We start from the raw sequence: 16,063 nt of genomic DNA, 5'->3' as shown, positions 1-16,063 counted from the left end.
ATGTTAAGATACTAGTTTTCCCCAAACAGATCTATAGATTCAATGCAAGTCCAGCAAAAATCCCATTTTTTAATTTAACCTAATTCCAAAATTCACCTAGAAATACAAAGGTCGTAGAATGAGCCAAAGCAATCTTGGGAGAATAAGTTACAGGACTTAAAGATTTATTATAAAACTACATTAAGTTAACACAGTTTGGTACTGGTATAAAGTTAGACAAACACTACTCCCTGTCGCTCCTCAATCTGCCCCCATCCCTGGAACATGCTGGCAGCTTTCTCCATCCGATCTGCAAGCGTAAAGAGCGCTGAGGAAGGGCTGACCGACTGGCGTGGGAAACAAAGCGGCACTGAGATAACTTAGGCCACCTTCCTCCCCTCAGTACCTTCGGATGGAAAAGGTTTCCCTTCTTGGTCTGGGAAGCCCACTAAGAAGAAATCCTGGGCTGTGGGGCCGCCTGGCGCGTTGCCCCAGGAACCAGAAGGCTTTTTGCCGCTATTAGGGCAGAATGACTTCCGGTGAGTCCCAGCCGTTTAGGATTCCCAGCCCAAAGATCGCGGGAATCCAAGCGGCATCCGGGCCTCTGCTCCCGGAAGCGACAACGCAGCCGCGAATGAGGTAATGGAAGCGAAAGGACTTGGCTGCCTGTGGCAGCCATGATAAAAACTAGGGAAAATGGAAGCTCGAAGTAGCTTGCGTTATTAACGGACATACAAACGCCCCTAACCGCCACACGTTCCTGAGGGATGACAGTACGTTACAAAAGTGCTTCTAAACTACTACTGAAAGCTCCGTGGGAGTGCCCGCTGGCGTGGGCGCCCTGGAAGGGAGGGAGAACGTGTACGCCCCAGGCGTCAGTAACCATGGCTGCGAGGGGCGGGGACTGGGAGCGCTGGTCCTGGGCCGGGGTGGGGCTGGGAGGAATCGGTCCTCCACTGTCCCGGCTGGCCCCGCGCCGGCGTGTCGCCTCCCTTTCCGCTAGCAGCACGCTGCGTGGCTGCTCGTTGGCTATTTAGGACGGAAGCTCGGTTGGTGTTTCTCCAGAAGTTTCCCCCTTGGGCGGTAGTGGAGGTGGTAACCGCGGTAGTAGCAACTCCGGCGGCAGCAACAGTGACTACGAGGGATGGCGGCGGCTGCAGCAGGAACTGCAACATCCCAGAGGTGCGTGTTTTTCTTTCCCTTTGCTATTTATTTTATCCCCCTTTCCTTGGCTAGTGAGCCGTGCTGAAGTCGTTGTTTTCCTGACAGGTTTTTCCAGAGCTTCTCGGATGCCCTAATCGACGAGGACCCCCAGGCGGCGTTAGAGGTGAGAGAGCCCATTTCTGCTTCCTCCACTCTCTTTAGGGGAACTGGGCCACTTCGGGGCCCGGCTGACTCGCCTTCTCCCAGCACCGCCGGACAGGGACCCAGGCTCTTGTTGATGCTGCGTCTCAGCCCCGGTGTTGAGATTCTGGGTCTCCTTTCTCTGTTCCACGGTAGCCGCGTTACCCTAGACTCCTATCTCGCCCTTTCCACTCCCCACAGCTCCTGAGAAAAACCTGTATTTCTTGAGAGCATGGTTGGCATTTGTAGTTGGGTTGAAAGAATGTTTTTTTTTTTTTAATGGCATTTATGACTAGAAGAGAAAAGTGGGCTCTGGGCTGGGCTGAAAGGATTTTTGTTTTTTAATGACATTTGTGATTAGAAAAGTGGACTCTGGGCTCGATGAAGTTAATTTTTTCGTTTGACAATCATTCTTGCCATTCTTATGTAAAAGTGTCGGTATGAAGTCGGTTTATTGGAGCAAAAACCTTTTCCCTCACGTCCCTGAAACTTTCCAGATGTCTTATCACAGTTCATTATTCACTCATTTGTATATACATCAAAAATTGTTTTTGAGTGGCAGTGTGCAAAGGCGCTGATTGCTATGGGTTAAAGTCTTCGTTATATACTTAGCTAACTTAGAAATCACTTTTTGTAGGTGTGCAGTGAAGACAAACCATAAAGCTGTAAAGGAATGTAAAAGAGCAAGAGTTAAATAATAAGAATTAGAGGAGAACCTAAAGATAAATGATGGTGTGGGTCACAGAATTTAGCCAGGAGTTTGTTTTTTGCGTTACATCACAGAGAAGAGGAAACCTGTTTTGTTGTTATGTTTAACACTTTGAGGCAAGACAGCGTTTTTTCTAGCTATGACTTTTATAAGAAATGTGCCACATGGTACTAGAGCCTCCGTTGAGAAGATCTTTGAGCTGAGATCTGAAGCAACAAGGGAAATTACTTGGAAGCTCTGGGGGAAGAGTATTCCAGGCAGGACCAAGAGCCAGTGCAGATCCTGAGGTAGGAATGAAGTTGGCCTGTATGTGAAGCAACAAAAAGGCTCTTTTTATTAGAGGGTCCATTTGATTAAAAGATAAGGTTGGACAGGAAACTAGGAGCCAGGTCGTATAAGGCCTTTTAGGGTCCAGGTGTTTTTTGTACCTAAATATATAGACCTTTAGACACTGGGAGTAAGGCTTCTGGGATCAGTTTGGGGATAATGTTACAGAAAGCACTGATAATTTTTCTCCATAATTACTTGTATTAGCTAGACAGCTATTACTTTTAATTTACATTTGTTATTGTCCTGTAAGACCTAGTGCTTCGTTTGGAAATCCGCTTTATATAAAAGTTGCTTTTAAACAATATTAACATAATGAATTTTATTGTCACTTTCCATCTTACTGTACTTTTAAAAATGTTTATGGAGGCATATATGATATGTGTAAATAACACAAATTTTAAATCTATAGTTTGATGAATTTTCACATATGTTTACACCACCAGATTAAGATACAGAGTATCTCCATTCATAATGCTCCTTCATGCTCCTTCTGAGCCAGTAATTCTTCTTACTGTCCTGCTGACTCCTGTTTTGACCTCCATCACCATCAATTAGTTTTGCTTGTTCTTTACTTATAAACAGAATCATACAGTAGGTGCTTTGTTGAATGTAGGCACTCTGTTTTTGCTTTAATCATTACGTGAGTATACATTCATATTGTGTGAAGCAGTAGTTCTTTTGCGTTGCTGTGTAATATTCTATTGTATAAATATATGTTGTATAGCTGTAAGTACAGCGCAATTTATTCTAACAGTGTACATCTGGGTTTCTAGTTATTAGCTAGCATAAATAAAGCTTCTGTGAATACTCTTGTACGTGTATTTTGGTGAACACATGCATTTCTTTTGGTTGTATGTACCTAGGAGAAGAATTGCCTAGGATAGTCATGTGGCTAGTATTAGTACCTTGGTTTTTAATGTGTAGCTCTGGACCAGCAGTAGTAGTATCACCTGGCAATTAATTAGAAGTGCAGCCGGGCGCGGTGGCTCTCACCTGTAATCCCAGCATTCTGAGAGGCCGAGGCAGGCGGATCACGAGGTCAGGAGTTTGAGACCAGCCTAGCCAACATGGTGAAACCCCGTCTCTATTAAAAATACAAAAAATTAGCCGGGCGTGGTGGTGGGCAGCCATAATTAGCTGCCCGCGAGGCTGAGGCAGGAGAATCGCTTGAACCCTGGAGGCAGAGGTAGCAGTGAGCTGAGATCGTGCCATTGCACTCCAGTCCAGGTGACAGTGAGGTCCGGCCATCAAAGGCATTAAATCCCAGCACAGGGTTTTCAGTTTTACATGATCGTGGAGATGTGTCAAGAGTTTGGAGAAAGGAAAATGAAATTTTCTGAATTACAAAACCTACTTTAAAAGCAGAATAGATCGTTAATTGGAGGAGGAACAAGGGATAGTGGATAGCAGGAAGATGGTGGTGCTGACCGGATCGAAGAATAATGTCTGCGTGTAGGGTGGTGATTGTGAGCATGAAGAGGAGTTGTTTTATGTAAAATGCACTGGACTTGGTTACAATTGGAATATAAGGGATGTCTCCTGAGATTCTGGCTGGGAGAATGTAGTAGGAACTGGTGCTATTCATTTAGATAGCATTTAGGATGATAACACTTAGAAGATTGCATTCAGCATTGGGGAATAGGTTTGAGGAGAGAAAGTAGTTTTAGATTGTGAATATTTGTACATGAGTTGCCCCTGGGACATTTCAGGTAGTCTAGAGAAAACTATGTGCTGCTGTTGCTCAGGGGCACTGTCTAGGCTCAAAATAGACTTGAGTCATCAGCATGCATCAACACATATGTGAAGCCCCCCAATAGTTAAGGAATCAAAGAATGTTTGTAGAGGGGAAGAAGCCTTAAGTACTGAGCCCAAGGAGAACATTAGTTTTTAAGAGGCAACAGAATGGTAAGCCGAAAGGCCTGGTTGTTATTGTCAAGGGCCACAGAGAGATCAAGTCAGATAGGAGTCAGTTGGATTTGATAAGGGGTTATTAGTGACTTTGAGAAGATTAAGACTAGAGAGGCAAATATTTTTGTATTCTGTGGCAAAGAAGATGAGGTCAAAGTAGAGACCAGGGAAAGGTCTGAAAAAAAATCTGCAAGGAGAAAAATCAATACTTTTCATTGAATGGTTACTGGATGCCACATACAGATCTAGGCAAGCCCAGCACCCTGCAGTCATCTTCAATTTATCTTATCTCACATGTTCACCCATTAGCAAGTCTCGCTGCTTCTAATATGTTCCAACTTACCATATTTCTCTTTGTCACCTCTGTGGCTAACATCCTTTTCTAACCTAGACTTTAGTAGTTTCCTAAGAAGTCTCCGTTTCCAGTCCGGATTTGATAATGTATTCACCAGACTGCAGCCAGAATGACATTTAAAAAAATAGTAAATTGGACCATGCTCTTACAGTGAACTTTCCATGGCTTTCCATCACACCTAAGGTCCAAATTCCTTATACAGTCTGCAGCCTACAAAGTGAGGCCCTTGAAGTAGCAGGTTACAGCTTCTTTGCTTTCTTGGTTTGAGCCACACTTTCTGTTGATTGATTGTAACCCCATGTAATTTGAGGAACATCTGTACATGTTGCTTTGTGAGAGTCACACTACTAGGTTAAAGCAAAGTCAATGATACATGTGGCTCTTGAAGTAATTTTACCATTAAAGAAAACTACCAAATCCCTAGAGTTTGTAGTCAGTTGGCAGAAAATAAAAGTGTTCCTGCACTTGTCCTTGATCTCCCAAGTTGTGTAATCTTTTGCATCATTGTTTTTCCAGCTACCACACCTATATGTTGTGACTGCACGGGTTGAAAAAGTTTCAGTCTCTAATGTTAACTCTTGATAGTTGACATAGCCATCTATTAGATTGTGTCTGGGCTTTGAACAGAATATTTAGTTGGGTTTTATTAGAGTTGTGTGCTATTGATAGAGGCTAGGAGAGGGCCAGGTAAGCTTGATTGTGTATGTATTGATTGGCTTAACCTCCCTGAGTGCTAGATTTAACTTCTAGTCTTTTTTTATTGCACAGCTTCACATTTTCTAGGAATCTCAAATTCTATATGGTGTTTGAATCTTCTTCAGATTAGGAGGAGGAAATCTGTAATGGTCAATGTATAACAATTAAACTCTTAAGAATATATGAGGTGATAATAATGATCATTTATTGAGTTCTGTAGACCAGGAACTAAATACTTTATGGTACACAGATACTACATTAGATTGTCTACTTTTGGGAGGAGGGGCAAGAGAAGTGGGGGAGATACTGATCCTTTTATAAGGAAAAACTCCAAGGTTATATCCCTGTTAGCTTTCCTCCAAATAGCTTCTGACAATAAGTTACTTGATTAAAAATTATGTTTTAATTAGAATTTGATGGCTTTTTACAAACTTTTACTGACACTCAACATGTTTGTTTTTGTAGGAGCTGACTAAGGCTTTGGAAGAGAAACCAGATGATGCACAGTATTATTGTCAAAGAGCTTATTGTCACATTCTTCTTGGGAATTACTGTGGTAACTTTTCTTATAAAGTATATTGCCCTTTTTAATAAGTTACTTACACATTTTACCCATGACAAATTAAAGGTTGTCTTTGAGAATTTTTAAATTGGTCTTTGATACAAGGTAAAGTAGCTCAAATGTGACAGACACGTTGAGCAACACCCATTTAAATTTTATGGATGTCGCTTTTTCCTTCATTGGGTGGAGAATGTATACAGATTTCATTCATAGTTATTGGGTATGCTGATAAAAAATAGCATCACATTTACTATTTGACAGAGTATTAAAATGAAATGCTTGTTTATATTTTTTTATAAAAAAGAATGACCAGGCATGGTGGCTCACGCCTGTAATCCCAACACTTTGGGAGGCCAAAGCAGGAGGATCACTTGAGCCCAGGAGTTCAGGACCAGCCTGGGCAACATAACAAGACCACCTATATTTAAAAAGTAATATATTTCTGTGTTTTGTAACTTTAAAAAATTATTCTGATCAAGAATCTGAATAGGGTAAAACCGAATACCTTGAGTAAAATTACGTAGACGATGTTAATGAGACAAGGAGGTGAATTTTGTGACACAGCTGTATTCATTGACCGAAGAGCTTTATGAAGGAAGCTAAATGTTAAGCCAAAAGGAAGATACAAGAGTAATAATTTATTTGAATTCTATCTTGTATTAGCTTTTCCTAATTTAAAACCATTTGGCATTTCTACCAACTTGAAAACTTAGAAATCTAAAACTGATTTATATGTTATATGTATTTGCTAGGATCTGTAAATAACTGACTAAAAACCCATCTTTTTCTACATAGTTGCTGTTGCTGATGCAAAGAAGTCTCTCAAACTCAATCCAAATAATTCCACTGCTATGTTGAGAAAAGGGTATGCAATAGCTACTCTTCTTGTTGAGCTTAGTATAGATAGTAGGTGTTTAATTTGTTGAATGAGTTCATTGCAAGCTTTATGTAAGTTGTAAAATTCTGTATTTATACGTTATATAGCAGAGATATGATTCAATTTTAAATACAACTTATGGTTCTATTATTTTGTTAACCATAATACATAATATGAGATCTATACTTAATAAATTTTAAAAGTGATAATTGAAGTAATTGAAAGGTATAGATGAAGCTGATAGATTTCACATTCCTTTTTTTTTTTTTTTTTTTTATCATTTGGAATTTACTATATTTAATTGACTGGACAGCATCCTGTTCTGCCAAGCCAAATAGGCGACATTTAATGCTGTGAAAGCTCTATATCTGTGTACTTTATGTCCCATCTTGTTTCTGTTGATAAGTATAACTATTCTTTAAGAAATTTCTTTAATTCCTTTTTATAATTATATTTTGGAGTAAGCAAGTTTGTATAATTAAAGTCAGATTCTTTCTGAAGTGAGTTCCAAAACTGAATTTTACTAGGAATTGTACTAGATGTTAGGAGTATATTAGAAAGTCTCTTGGTTTATTAACATATATTTAAAATAAATTTTTTATTTCAACAGTAGAAAATACTAAGTTTCTTTATTTAGAAAGAAGACTGTTTTCCAAATTTTTTGTGTGTCTTAATTTGTTTTAAATACATTCATGCAGAATATGTGAATACCATGAAAAAAACTATGCTGCTGCCCTAGAAACTTTTACAGAAGGACAAAAGTTAGATAGTAAGTATTAAAAATTATACTTTAATAAACTTATCTATTTCTGTCTTAAATACCAAAGCTGAATTTTGGTAATGTTAATTTCAGGTTAATTGTAGAAACCCAATACCTGTTTTTCTCATCTTAATTACATTTCATATTGATTGCAGATATGAGATCACTTAAAACTGATTAAATTAGCCTTTTGGCATTTAAATCACAGATGAACTTTACCATTAGAAGTAAAAAACTCTATGGAAACACTTATGCTGTCTCTACTTAGTCTGGCTTTTTTTTTTTCTAATGGAGAAGTGAAAGTTTAATTTGCCTTCTTGGTCAGAAGTCTGTTCATTTTACGTTATTCAGGTTGCTGAGATGTGAAATCTTAACATTAAAGGTTTTTATGGAGAAGTGAAGTGTATATTTGAATAAATTATGAGAAGGTACAGAAGAAACACAGTTTTGAGAGTATTGTGACTTTTAGTGTTACATTTTTGAGGGAAATGTATGAAAAGTATCACAGTGGTAGGGATATCTGGACATACAGAAATTGTGAGAGCCAAGAATTTTTAAATCTGAAAAATACTAAGAGATTGTGAGTAATCTCAGAAAATTGGAAACTACATAATCCTACTTGTACTATCATTTTATCTTTATGTTATGATAGAGTTTTATCACATTTCTCTTAAAGAAGGAGTTCTTAACTGGAAACAATTTTGTTTCCCGGGAAACTCTGCAGTGTCTGAAGAGATTTTTGATGATCATGAATGGTGGAGGGGGATGTACTACTGACATCTAATGAGTGTAAACCAGGGGTGCTACTAAATATCCTATAATGCCCAGGACAGTTCTACCTAACAAAGAAGTATCTGGTCCAAAATGTCGGTAGTGCTGAAAATAAGAAACTTCACTCTTAGTATTTTATGTTACATTCTTACTCTACTGTTTTGAATGTTTGCTTTTCTGTTGTGTACCTATTCAGAAAAAAGGATTTTAGCACTGATTATGCAAATGGAAGCTACAGATTAAAAAAGGAGAGGTCTGGGTGGTAAGGCTTATTCTCAAACTTGCTTATCCCAGTTTTGGTACGTGAATAATTAGGGCTATTCAGTCAGCAAAGAGGGCATCTGCACTCTTAGCAAATTCTAGAGTCAAGTTATGTAGTGCTTTGATACTTAGGAAATTCTAGAGTCAAATTATGTAGTGCCTTGATACATATGTGAAAATCCTGAAGAAACATGAGTCATACCATTCTCTACATTTTCATTTTTCTTTCTTGTTTTAGTGAGCGAGGGTCTCGTTCTGTCGCCCAGGCTGGAGTGCAATGATGCGATCTCAGGTCATTGCAGCCTCCACCTCCTGGGCTCAAGTGATTCTCCCACCTCGGCCTCCTGAGTAAGTGGGGCTACAGGCACATGCCACCACACCTGACTTATTTTTGCATTTTATTTTTTTCAGAGATGGGGTTTCGCCACGTTGCCCAGGCTGGTCTTGAACTCCTGGACTCAAGTGTTCTGCCTGCCTTGGCCTCCGAAAGTGCTGGGATTACAGGCACCAGCCACTGTGTCTGGCCCCTGAATTCTTTTCTTGAGTAAGATCTTAATATCATGCCATTGACATTTATTTTTTAGTTATTTCAGAGGTGGCCTTTAGAAGAGGACCTGTTTGGTAAAATTGCTATTGAGGATATTTCACTTAAAAATAAACTTGTCTTTAAATCCAGAAGACTTTTTTTGTTGTTTTTTGGGGTTTTTTTGTTTGTTTGTTTTTTTGTTTGTTTTTTGTTTCTTTTTTTGAAACGCAGTCTCACTCTGTCATCCAGGCCATAGTGCAGTGGTGCGATCTTGGCTCACTGCAACCTCTGCCTCCAGAGTTCAGGTGATTTTCCTGCCTCAGCCTCCTGAGCAGCTGGGACTACAGGCATGCACCACCATGCCTGGCTAATTTTTGTATTTTTAGTAGAGACGGGGTTTCGTCGTGTTGGCCAAGCTGGTCTCAAACTCCTGACCTCAAGTGATCCACCTGCATTGACCTCCCAAAGTGCTGGAGTTACAGCTATGAGCCACCATGCCCGGCCAAAATCTGGGAAAAAGTTAAGCTAAGCTTTTAGGCTTCTATTTTTATCAGACAGGGTAAAGAATTTTTACCTTTTCCCCTCTTTGTGTGATAGATTGGTTGGTTTTAGTTACTGATTATTTAAAATAGGTTACTCAAATCTAAGATTTTGATATAATAGTTCTCTGGAATACAGTGTGTGTGAGAGAGTGTATTTAGAATTTTTATTAAGGCTGGTATAGTTGAATTTCTTTTATATATTAGTAAAGTAGAAATTTTTGTTAAGAAATTTCTAACTTAAAATTTTCAAATTAATCTTCCCTGAAGTTAACTTGAATTAATAAGCTTTTCTTTAGAGTACTTTTAATATTTTTAACATATCTTACTATGTACAGTGACTGTTTAAATGTAATCATTGTTCTGTGTCTCCAGAAATGAATAATTTGTTTATACATTCATTTACACTGTTATCTGTAAATATATAATACATCACCTATAGCCCCTCGACTGCCGTGTAACTTGGAGATATGACAAACTTCACAGAATGTAAGGATACTTAGTGTTGGTAGGAAGGGCATGGTAACAGATAAAGCCACTGAGAGAATAGTGGACTGAATAGGTATCTGCATTGAAGAGCAAGCTGGGGCTGGGAAGGGCTTTTGGACCTCAACTCAGCTCCCAGTAACCAAGCCTCCTCCCCACCCTAACTGATGGCATATTGAGAGTTTGATTTACGTCTGATTTTGTTGTGTGTGTGAGGAAACTTCTCTAAGAGCAGCGAGATTGGGGGAAATGTAGATTATTTTTATCTGTGAAATTAATAAGGTTTACTGTAGTTAAAATTTTTTAAAAATCAAAATGTTTCATGATGAACAACTAAATGTTAAACTATTGGTATATTGATAACTATAGAAGGGTTGGCAATAAGGTCTGTTAAGACAGATTTTGTTCACTGCTGACTCACCAGTGCCTAGAACAGTGCCTGGGATGTAGTAGGTATTCAGTAAGTATTTGTTGATTAATAGGTTGTGCAGATGAGTGATGTTATAGTCAGTTTTTTCTTTCTAGGTGCAGATGCTAATTTCAGTGTCTGGATTAAAAGGTGTCAAGAAGCTCAGAATGGTATGTGCGTCTCCCTTGGTATTTAGTTTAAAAAGAAATAAACATCTGAATTTTTTTCGGTTTAAACAAATTTGTTTTTACCTTTATAATTTCTTTTAAATAGTATATGTTTCCTTAGATGTGGACTTCCAAAGATACACTGGTTTTTGCATAGCTGCTTATGTTGAATGGGAGATTAGGGTGGATTTGTTTGTGTGGTGTATCAGTAAGAAATTACAAGGAGTCTAAGATGAATTCAGAATGCAAAATGAAACCACTTTCTTTTGGTTAGTTTTCTTTAGTTGAAAAGTATGTAGAATTTGCTTGCTTAATCAGTATGTTTGTGCTATAGGAATCATATAAATAACTTTGCTTATAAATGCACTGTTACCTGAAAATGTTTCCTTTTTATGTTTTAATAGGCTCAGTATCTGAGATGGTACGTCCAGAGTTTTCATTCTTCATGTTTTTATTATTTTAAATTTCAAATACCAAATATATTTGAGACAAGACTCAGGATGAGCTGTCTGATAATTAAATATTGAGTAATTTCGTTTAAGTGCTGGTTCCTCTAGGAACTGAAATAAAATCATTTTTTGATGAATATAGAAGTTTCCAGTCATGAAAATTATTGGCCTATTTTAATGAATTTAGTGTGTGGTTAAAGTTGATTTCGTGTGTTTTAGTATGGTCAGGATGATTATTTATCTTTTTGTTGCTAAAACCTTATTGCATTTATTTAGGTTAAACAGTTTGAATCACTTGAAGGGCTTTTTGTGATAGTCTAAGACAAAAGTTAAAGAAAATTGGAAATTGACAGGGTCTTGCCCTGTCATGCTGGCTGGAGTGCAGTGGTGCCATCATAGTGCACTTGAGCTTCAAACTCCTGGGCTCAAGCAGTCTTCCCACCTCAGCCTCCCAAGTAGCTGGGACTTCAGGTGTACACCACCAAACCTGGCTAATATACTCTGTTTCTTTAAAACAATGTTGTTTTAGTGTAGGGAGTTGCTCAATCTTAGAACTGGCCATTTTATATAAGCAACCTTTTCTAATCATGCCTTTAGAAGTTTTCTGTTATTTAAAGCTCTGTTGTTTTAGAGGAAAAATCTTTTATGAAATTGAAACTAAGATTTTTTTAAGTGCTGAACATTCTAATTTTTTTTTGAAAACTAGTCGTATTTAACAATTACAATTACCATACTTTGAATAAAATTTTCATGTAGTTATTTTGTATCAAAATAACTGCAGTGTTGGATAAATTAATAATATGTGCATTTTAATATACAGTTGCTAAACTGACTTGTAAAAATCTTTCTCTTTCAACTTGCCGAAATCAATCTGCATCCCAGTGGACTCACCAGTCAAAAATCAAGTAAGTGTTTCTTTTTCATAAAACAATGCATGATAGATATTCCTAAAGAAGAAGAAACCCTGTAGTTTAATAGTAAGTAAATTCTTACCATGTGATTTTTAAGTTTTTGTTTTCTAAGATTGTGGTAATAGCTTTATGTAAAGCTAATTTTAAGGCTGTTTAAGAATTAATATTTATACTTAAGTTAAATTCAAATCATTTCTCATCTTTAAAGTTGCTTCACTTGATTTCATACTATGTTACCTTTGCATATGTTAAGGAGCGTCTCTTCCAGTTAAGTTTATGGTACTACACAGATAAACAAGTTAGTAGTAGACCTAACAGAATTGTAACTTACCCTGCCTTTTGTATTTGGAGCAAATTTTTCATAGGAACATTCTCTATGAGTTGAAAGTTAATTGCTGAGGGCAGCAATTATAATAATGAATAAACAACTAGCAAGTTTCTGACTTTTAATTATTCATTAGCCTGTGTACAGCTTGTATTCTTAGGACTGTAACAGAAACACAAGCCATTGCTCTGGAGCTTTGCATCCTTACTGAATTGCAAAGGGAAACTGAGACTCTTAAAGTTAATTTCTTTAATCAAGTTGGTTTTGGATATAATTACCTAAAATGGCCTGGAAATGTTAAAAACAATCTATTCATGGTGATTGTGGGGAGATACAGGATAAAACTCCAAGTACCTAGTAGATAAGGAACTTTGACTTGCCCTGGCGGCAGCAGCAGGGGTAGGGCACATAACCATGAAATAATAAGGTGTTCAGAGCATAAAATAATCCAACATCTGACTTAATTTACGTGTACCAGACACTGTGCTTTGTCCTAGGAATATAATAGTGACAGGATAAACAGTTTTGCCCTTAGGGAGTTTTTAATCTAGTCTAATTTGAAAGTGAGAATTCCCTATTTTTGTACTGAAACTCTGTTTTTAGAGTTTCAAACTCTTCACATTTTTAGAGTATCACTCAAAAGATGTAGATAGTAGTGTAATTTAGTAGGAAAAAACTCTTAGAGTTTCAGTACAAAAGGTGCACATAATTAGAATCTAGACCCATTAGTCTTCCCATGTATCTTGAAATTGAAGGAAAGTGTTGTATATGGTGTTGTGCCTGACATAGTTAAACTTTATATGATTTTAATTTTAGCTCATTTGCCCCTGTTTCCTGTGCTCAAGTCTATCAGCTTCCAACTTTAGTTATGAGAGCTTGGAGTGTTGAGTCAGGCTTATTGCTTCACCTTTCTGAGTTTAAGTTTTATCATCTGTAAAATAGGGATTTAAGTGATTATCTTTAGTATTTGGATGACATGAGTGTAAAAACTCTGTTAATGACATGTAAATATTAGCTGTTTAAAATAAATAGCATCTTTAATATTTATATTAGTTTAAGCACAACAGTGTTGGAGATGAGTCAGAACCCAGAAAATCATGCAAGTATTTAAGTCTGCTGGAAAGGTGTGAGCATCATCTACCTTACCATTTTTTTCCTTTAGTACAGAGCATAAAAAACTAGTTAAGTAAAGTTGTTTCTGTGAATCAATAGCTGCTTTGCTGTTTTCTTCCTCCAGGTGGAGCTCTTGTTGTTTATCAGACTAGTTTTTGTTTTGACAATAGCTTTAAGAAAATTAGAAGTGTTATTTAAGTTTCTTTTTTTTTTTTAATAGGTATGACTGGTATCAAACCGAATCTCAAGTGGTTATTACACTTATGATCAAGAATGTTCAGAAGAATGATGTAAATGTGGAATTTTCAGAAAAAGAGGTCAGTAGACTTTGAGTCATTTTTCAATGTTAATTACTATTATTTGTAAATTTAGTATATTGCAGAATAATCTGTAACACTTTATCAGATAAATGTCATTTCTTCCTGAGATGATGTGGAAAACGCTGAGTAAAATCTGAAGCCATTGCTTTGAGATAAGAATATGTATGTTGGTAAGTTATAGCTGGATGTGCTTTTTTTTCCTTCAGATTTGAAATTTAGAGCAGAATTTCGTTACATTAGTAAGATAATGTGATTTGTTTATACTTGTGTACTTCATGAAAAAGATCTAGTTTTGTGATCACACATGTCTTAGAATTGACTAACCATATTAAATGAGTGTGACTTTTTTTTTTGTTTTTTGAGACAGAGTGTCCCTCTTGCCCAGGCTGGAGTGCAGTGTCGCGATTTAGACTCACTGCAACCTCCTCTTCCTGGGTTCAAGCAATTCTTCTGCCTCAGCCTCCTGAGTAGTTGGGACTACAGGCCCATCCCACTGTGCCTGGCGAATTTTTGTAGCAATGGAGTTTCGCCATGTTGGCCAGGCTGTTGTTAAACTCCTAACCTCAAGTGATCCACCCACCTCGGCCTCCCAAAGTGCTGGGATTAGAGGCATGAATCACTGTGCCCAGCCTCTTGAGTATGACTTTTAACAACTTGATTTCTTAGCATTTAGTAGAGAACCTTTTAATAGATAATTTAGAAGAGATAGTGATAGAGCTGTATGTTTTGCACATGAATTACTTTTTGTTATATATCATTTTGCTTTTGTATGTTTTCTTGAGATTTAAATGTCAAATAGGTGTGATTATGTGACAAATATTATGAAACTTTTTTCTGCTGTTTAATGATATATATAAGAATTCATGTCAAGGATAACAGATGGAAAAAAAAAGATTCTTAAATCTTTCAGAACCTTTTGAGGTTCTTAAATCTAAAATCCCATATGTAATGTTTAAAATAATTTGTAACATTGAAGATTTATAATTATTTTGTTTAGGTTTTTTACCCTCCATTATATACATTTGCAAAATGTGATGGTAATTTTGTGTTCATTAGTTGTCTGCTTTGGTTAAACTTCCTTCTGGAGAGGATTACAATTTGAAACTGGAACTTCTTCATCCTATAATACCAGAACAGAGCACGTTTAAAGTACTTTCAACAAAGGTAAGACAATTGAAAAGGTTTGTTGCTAGTAATATTTTCTGAATTATAGAAATACTGGTGAACTGATTACCGATGTGTTTATGAGCTTGTAGATTCTTTCAGCCCTTTATATTTACAAGGGACAGGGAAAAGAAGAATGATAACTTTTGAGTGTAAGGGTTATTTTACCTCTCAAATTCTAGTACAGTAAAGTATAAAAATCCACTTAGCTTGTGTGGTGTTTGTGCACTTATTAAAACAGATATAATGTTTTTCAATAAAGAGATTTTTTTAAAAGATACAATAATGAGCCTATCTTTTAAGATTGGATACTGACAGTGTCTCTTCTCTTGAACTTGTCAGTTTTGTTTGTTTTGATGTACAGATACTTTTCTCACCCTACCTCATGCAGTTAAAAATACAAACTACTATAAAGATGAATCCTCCTTTTTTTTTATTTTTATTTTTTTTTGAGATAGAGTCTTGTTCTGTCGCCCAGGCTGAAGTGCAGTGGCACTGCCTCGGCTCACTGCAACCTCTGCCTCCTGGATTCAAGCAGTTCTCCTGCTTTAGCCTCCCAAGTAGCTGGGACTACAGGCATGTGCCACCACACCCTGCTAAATTTTTGTATTTTTAGTAGAGATGGGGTTTCACCATGTTGGCCAGGCTGGTCTCCAGGTCCTGACCTTGTCTTTTTTTTTTTTTTTTTTTTTTTTAATTAAAATGAATTTTAGGTTACTTTGTAATGAGGGAACAATGAGTAAATTATAGTTTGCGTAGTTTTTAGATTCCTTTATAGTTTCTAAAAGAAGTAGAGATATACAATAGAATTAATGTTCAGAGAGTATCACTCAAAAGATGTAGATAGTAGTGTAATTTAGTAGGAAAAATACTGAACTGAAAATTTAAAAATCTGACTCTGGATCTTTGCTTGCCCTGTGAATTTAGTCTAGGCACAAAATGACTATAAGACTGAATTTTCAGCACCTTTGAAAGGAGGGCTGTGGACCAAATGAACTCTGGAGTCCTTTCAGCTGTAGAGTTGTGTGAAGGTATATGATAAATGAGTTAATGGGAATAAATGATATAGGTAGGCTTTTTCCATTACTTTTTTTTTTTTTTT

The 16,063-nt window shown here is 37.0% G+C and overlaps 1 protein-coding gene across 2 annotated transcripts in view; it reads left to right on the top strand.

The window, feature by feature from the left end:
- Positions 1-894: 894 nt before the first annotated feature.
- SUGT1 (SGT1, suppressor of G2 allele of SKP1 (S. cerevisiae)) overlaps positions 895-16,063 on the top strand; it is a 35,685-nt gene continuing 20,516 nt past the window's right edge. Inside the window, exons 1-11 of one of the 2 annotated variants that reach the window (XM_011971107.1) lie at positions 901-1,161; positions 1,249-1,306; positions 5,787-5,877; positions 6,679-6,748; positions 7,459-7,529; positions 9,465-9,558; positions 10,627-10,682; positions 11,084-11,100; positions 12,011-12,033; positions 13,698-13,794; positions 14,854-14,961. In XM_011971107.1, coding sequence (XP_011826497.1) covers positions 1,124-1,161; positions 1,249-1,306; positions 5,787-5,877; positions 6,679-6,748; positions 7,459-7,529; positions 9,465-9,558; positions 10,627-10,682; positions 11,084-11,100; positions 12,011-12,033; positions 13,698-13,794; positions 14,854-14,961 — 723 coding nt within the window. In that variant the 5' untranslated portion in view covers positions 901-1,123. Of the gene's footprint in view, positions 1,162-1,248; positions 1,307-5,786; positions 5,878-6,678; positions 6,749-7,458; positions 7,530-9,464; positions 9,559-10,626; positions 10,683-11,083; positions 11,101-12,010; positions 12,034-13,697; positions 13,795-14,853; positions 14,962-16,063 lie in introns of both variants that reach the window. The other variant, XM_011971108.1, reaches the window with a different exon arrangement.

The sequence above is a fragment of the Mandrillus leucophaeus genome, unplaced genomic scaffold, assembly GCF_000951045.1.
Source record: "Mandrillus leucophaeus isolate KB7577 unplaced genomic scaffold, Mleu.le_1.0 Scaffold987, whole genome shotgun sequence".
NCBI lineage: Eukaryota > Metazoa > Chordata > Mammalia > Primates > Cercopithecidae > Mandrillus > Mandrillus leucophaeus.
Note: the sequence above shows the minus strand (reverse complement) of the source record. Positions and strands in the feature narration are given on the sequence as shown.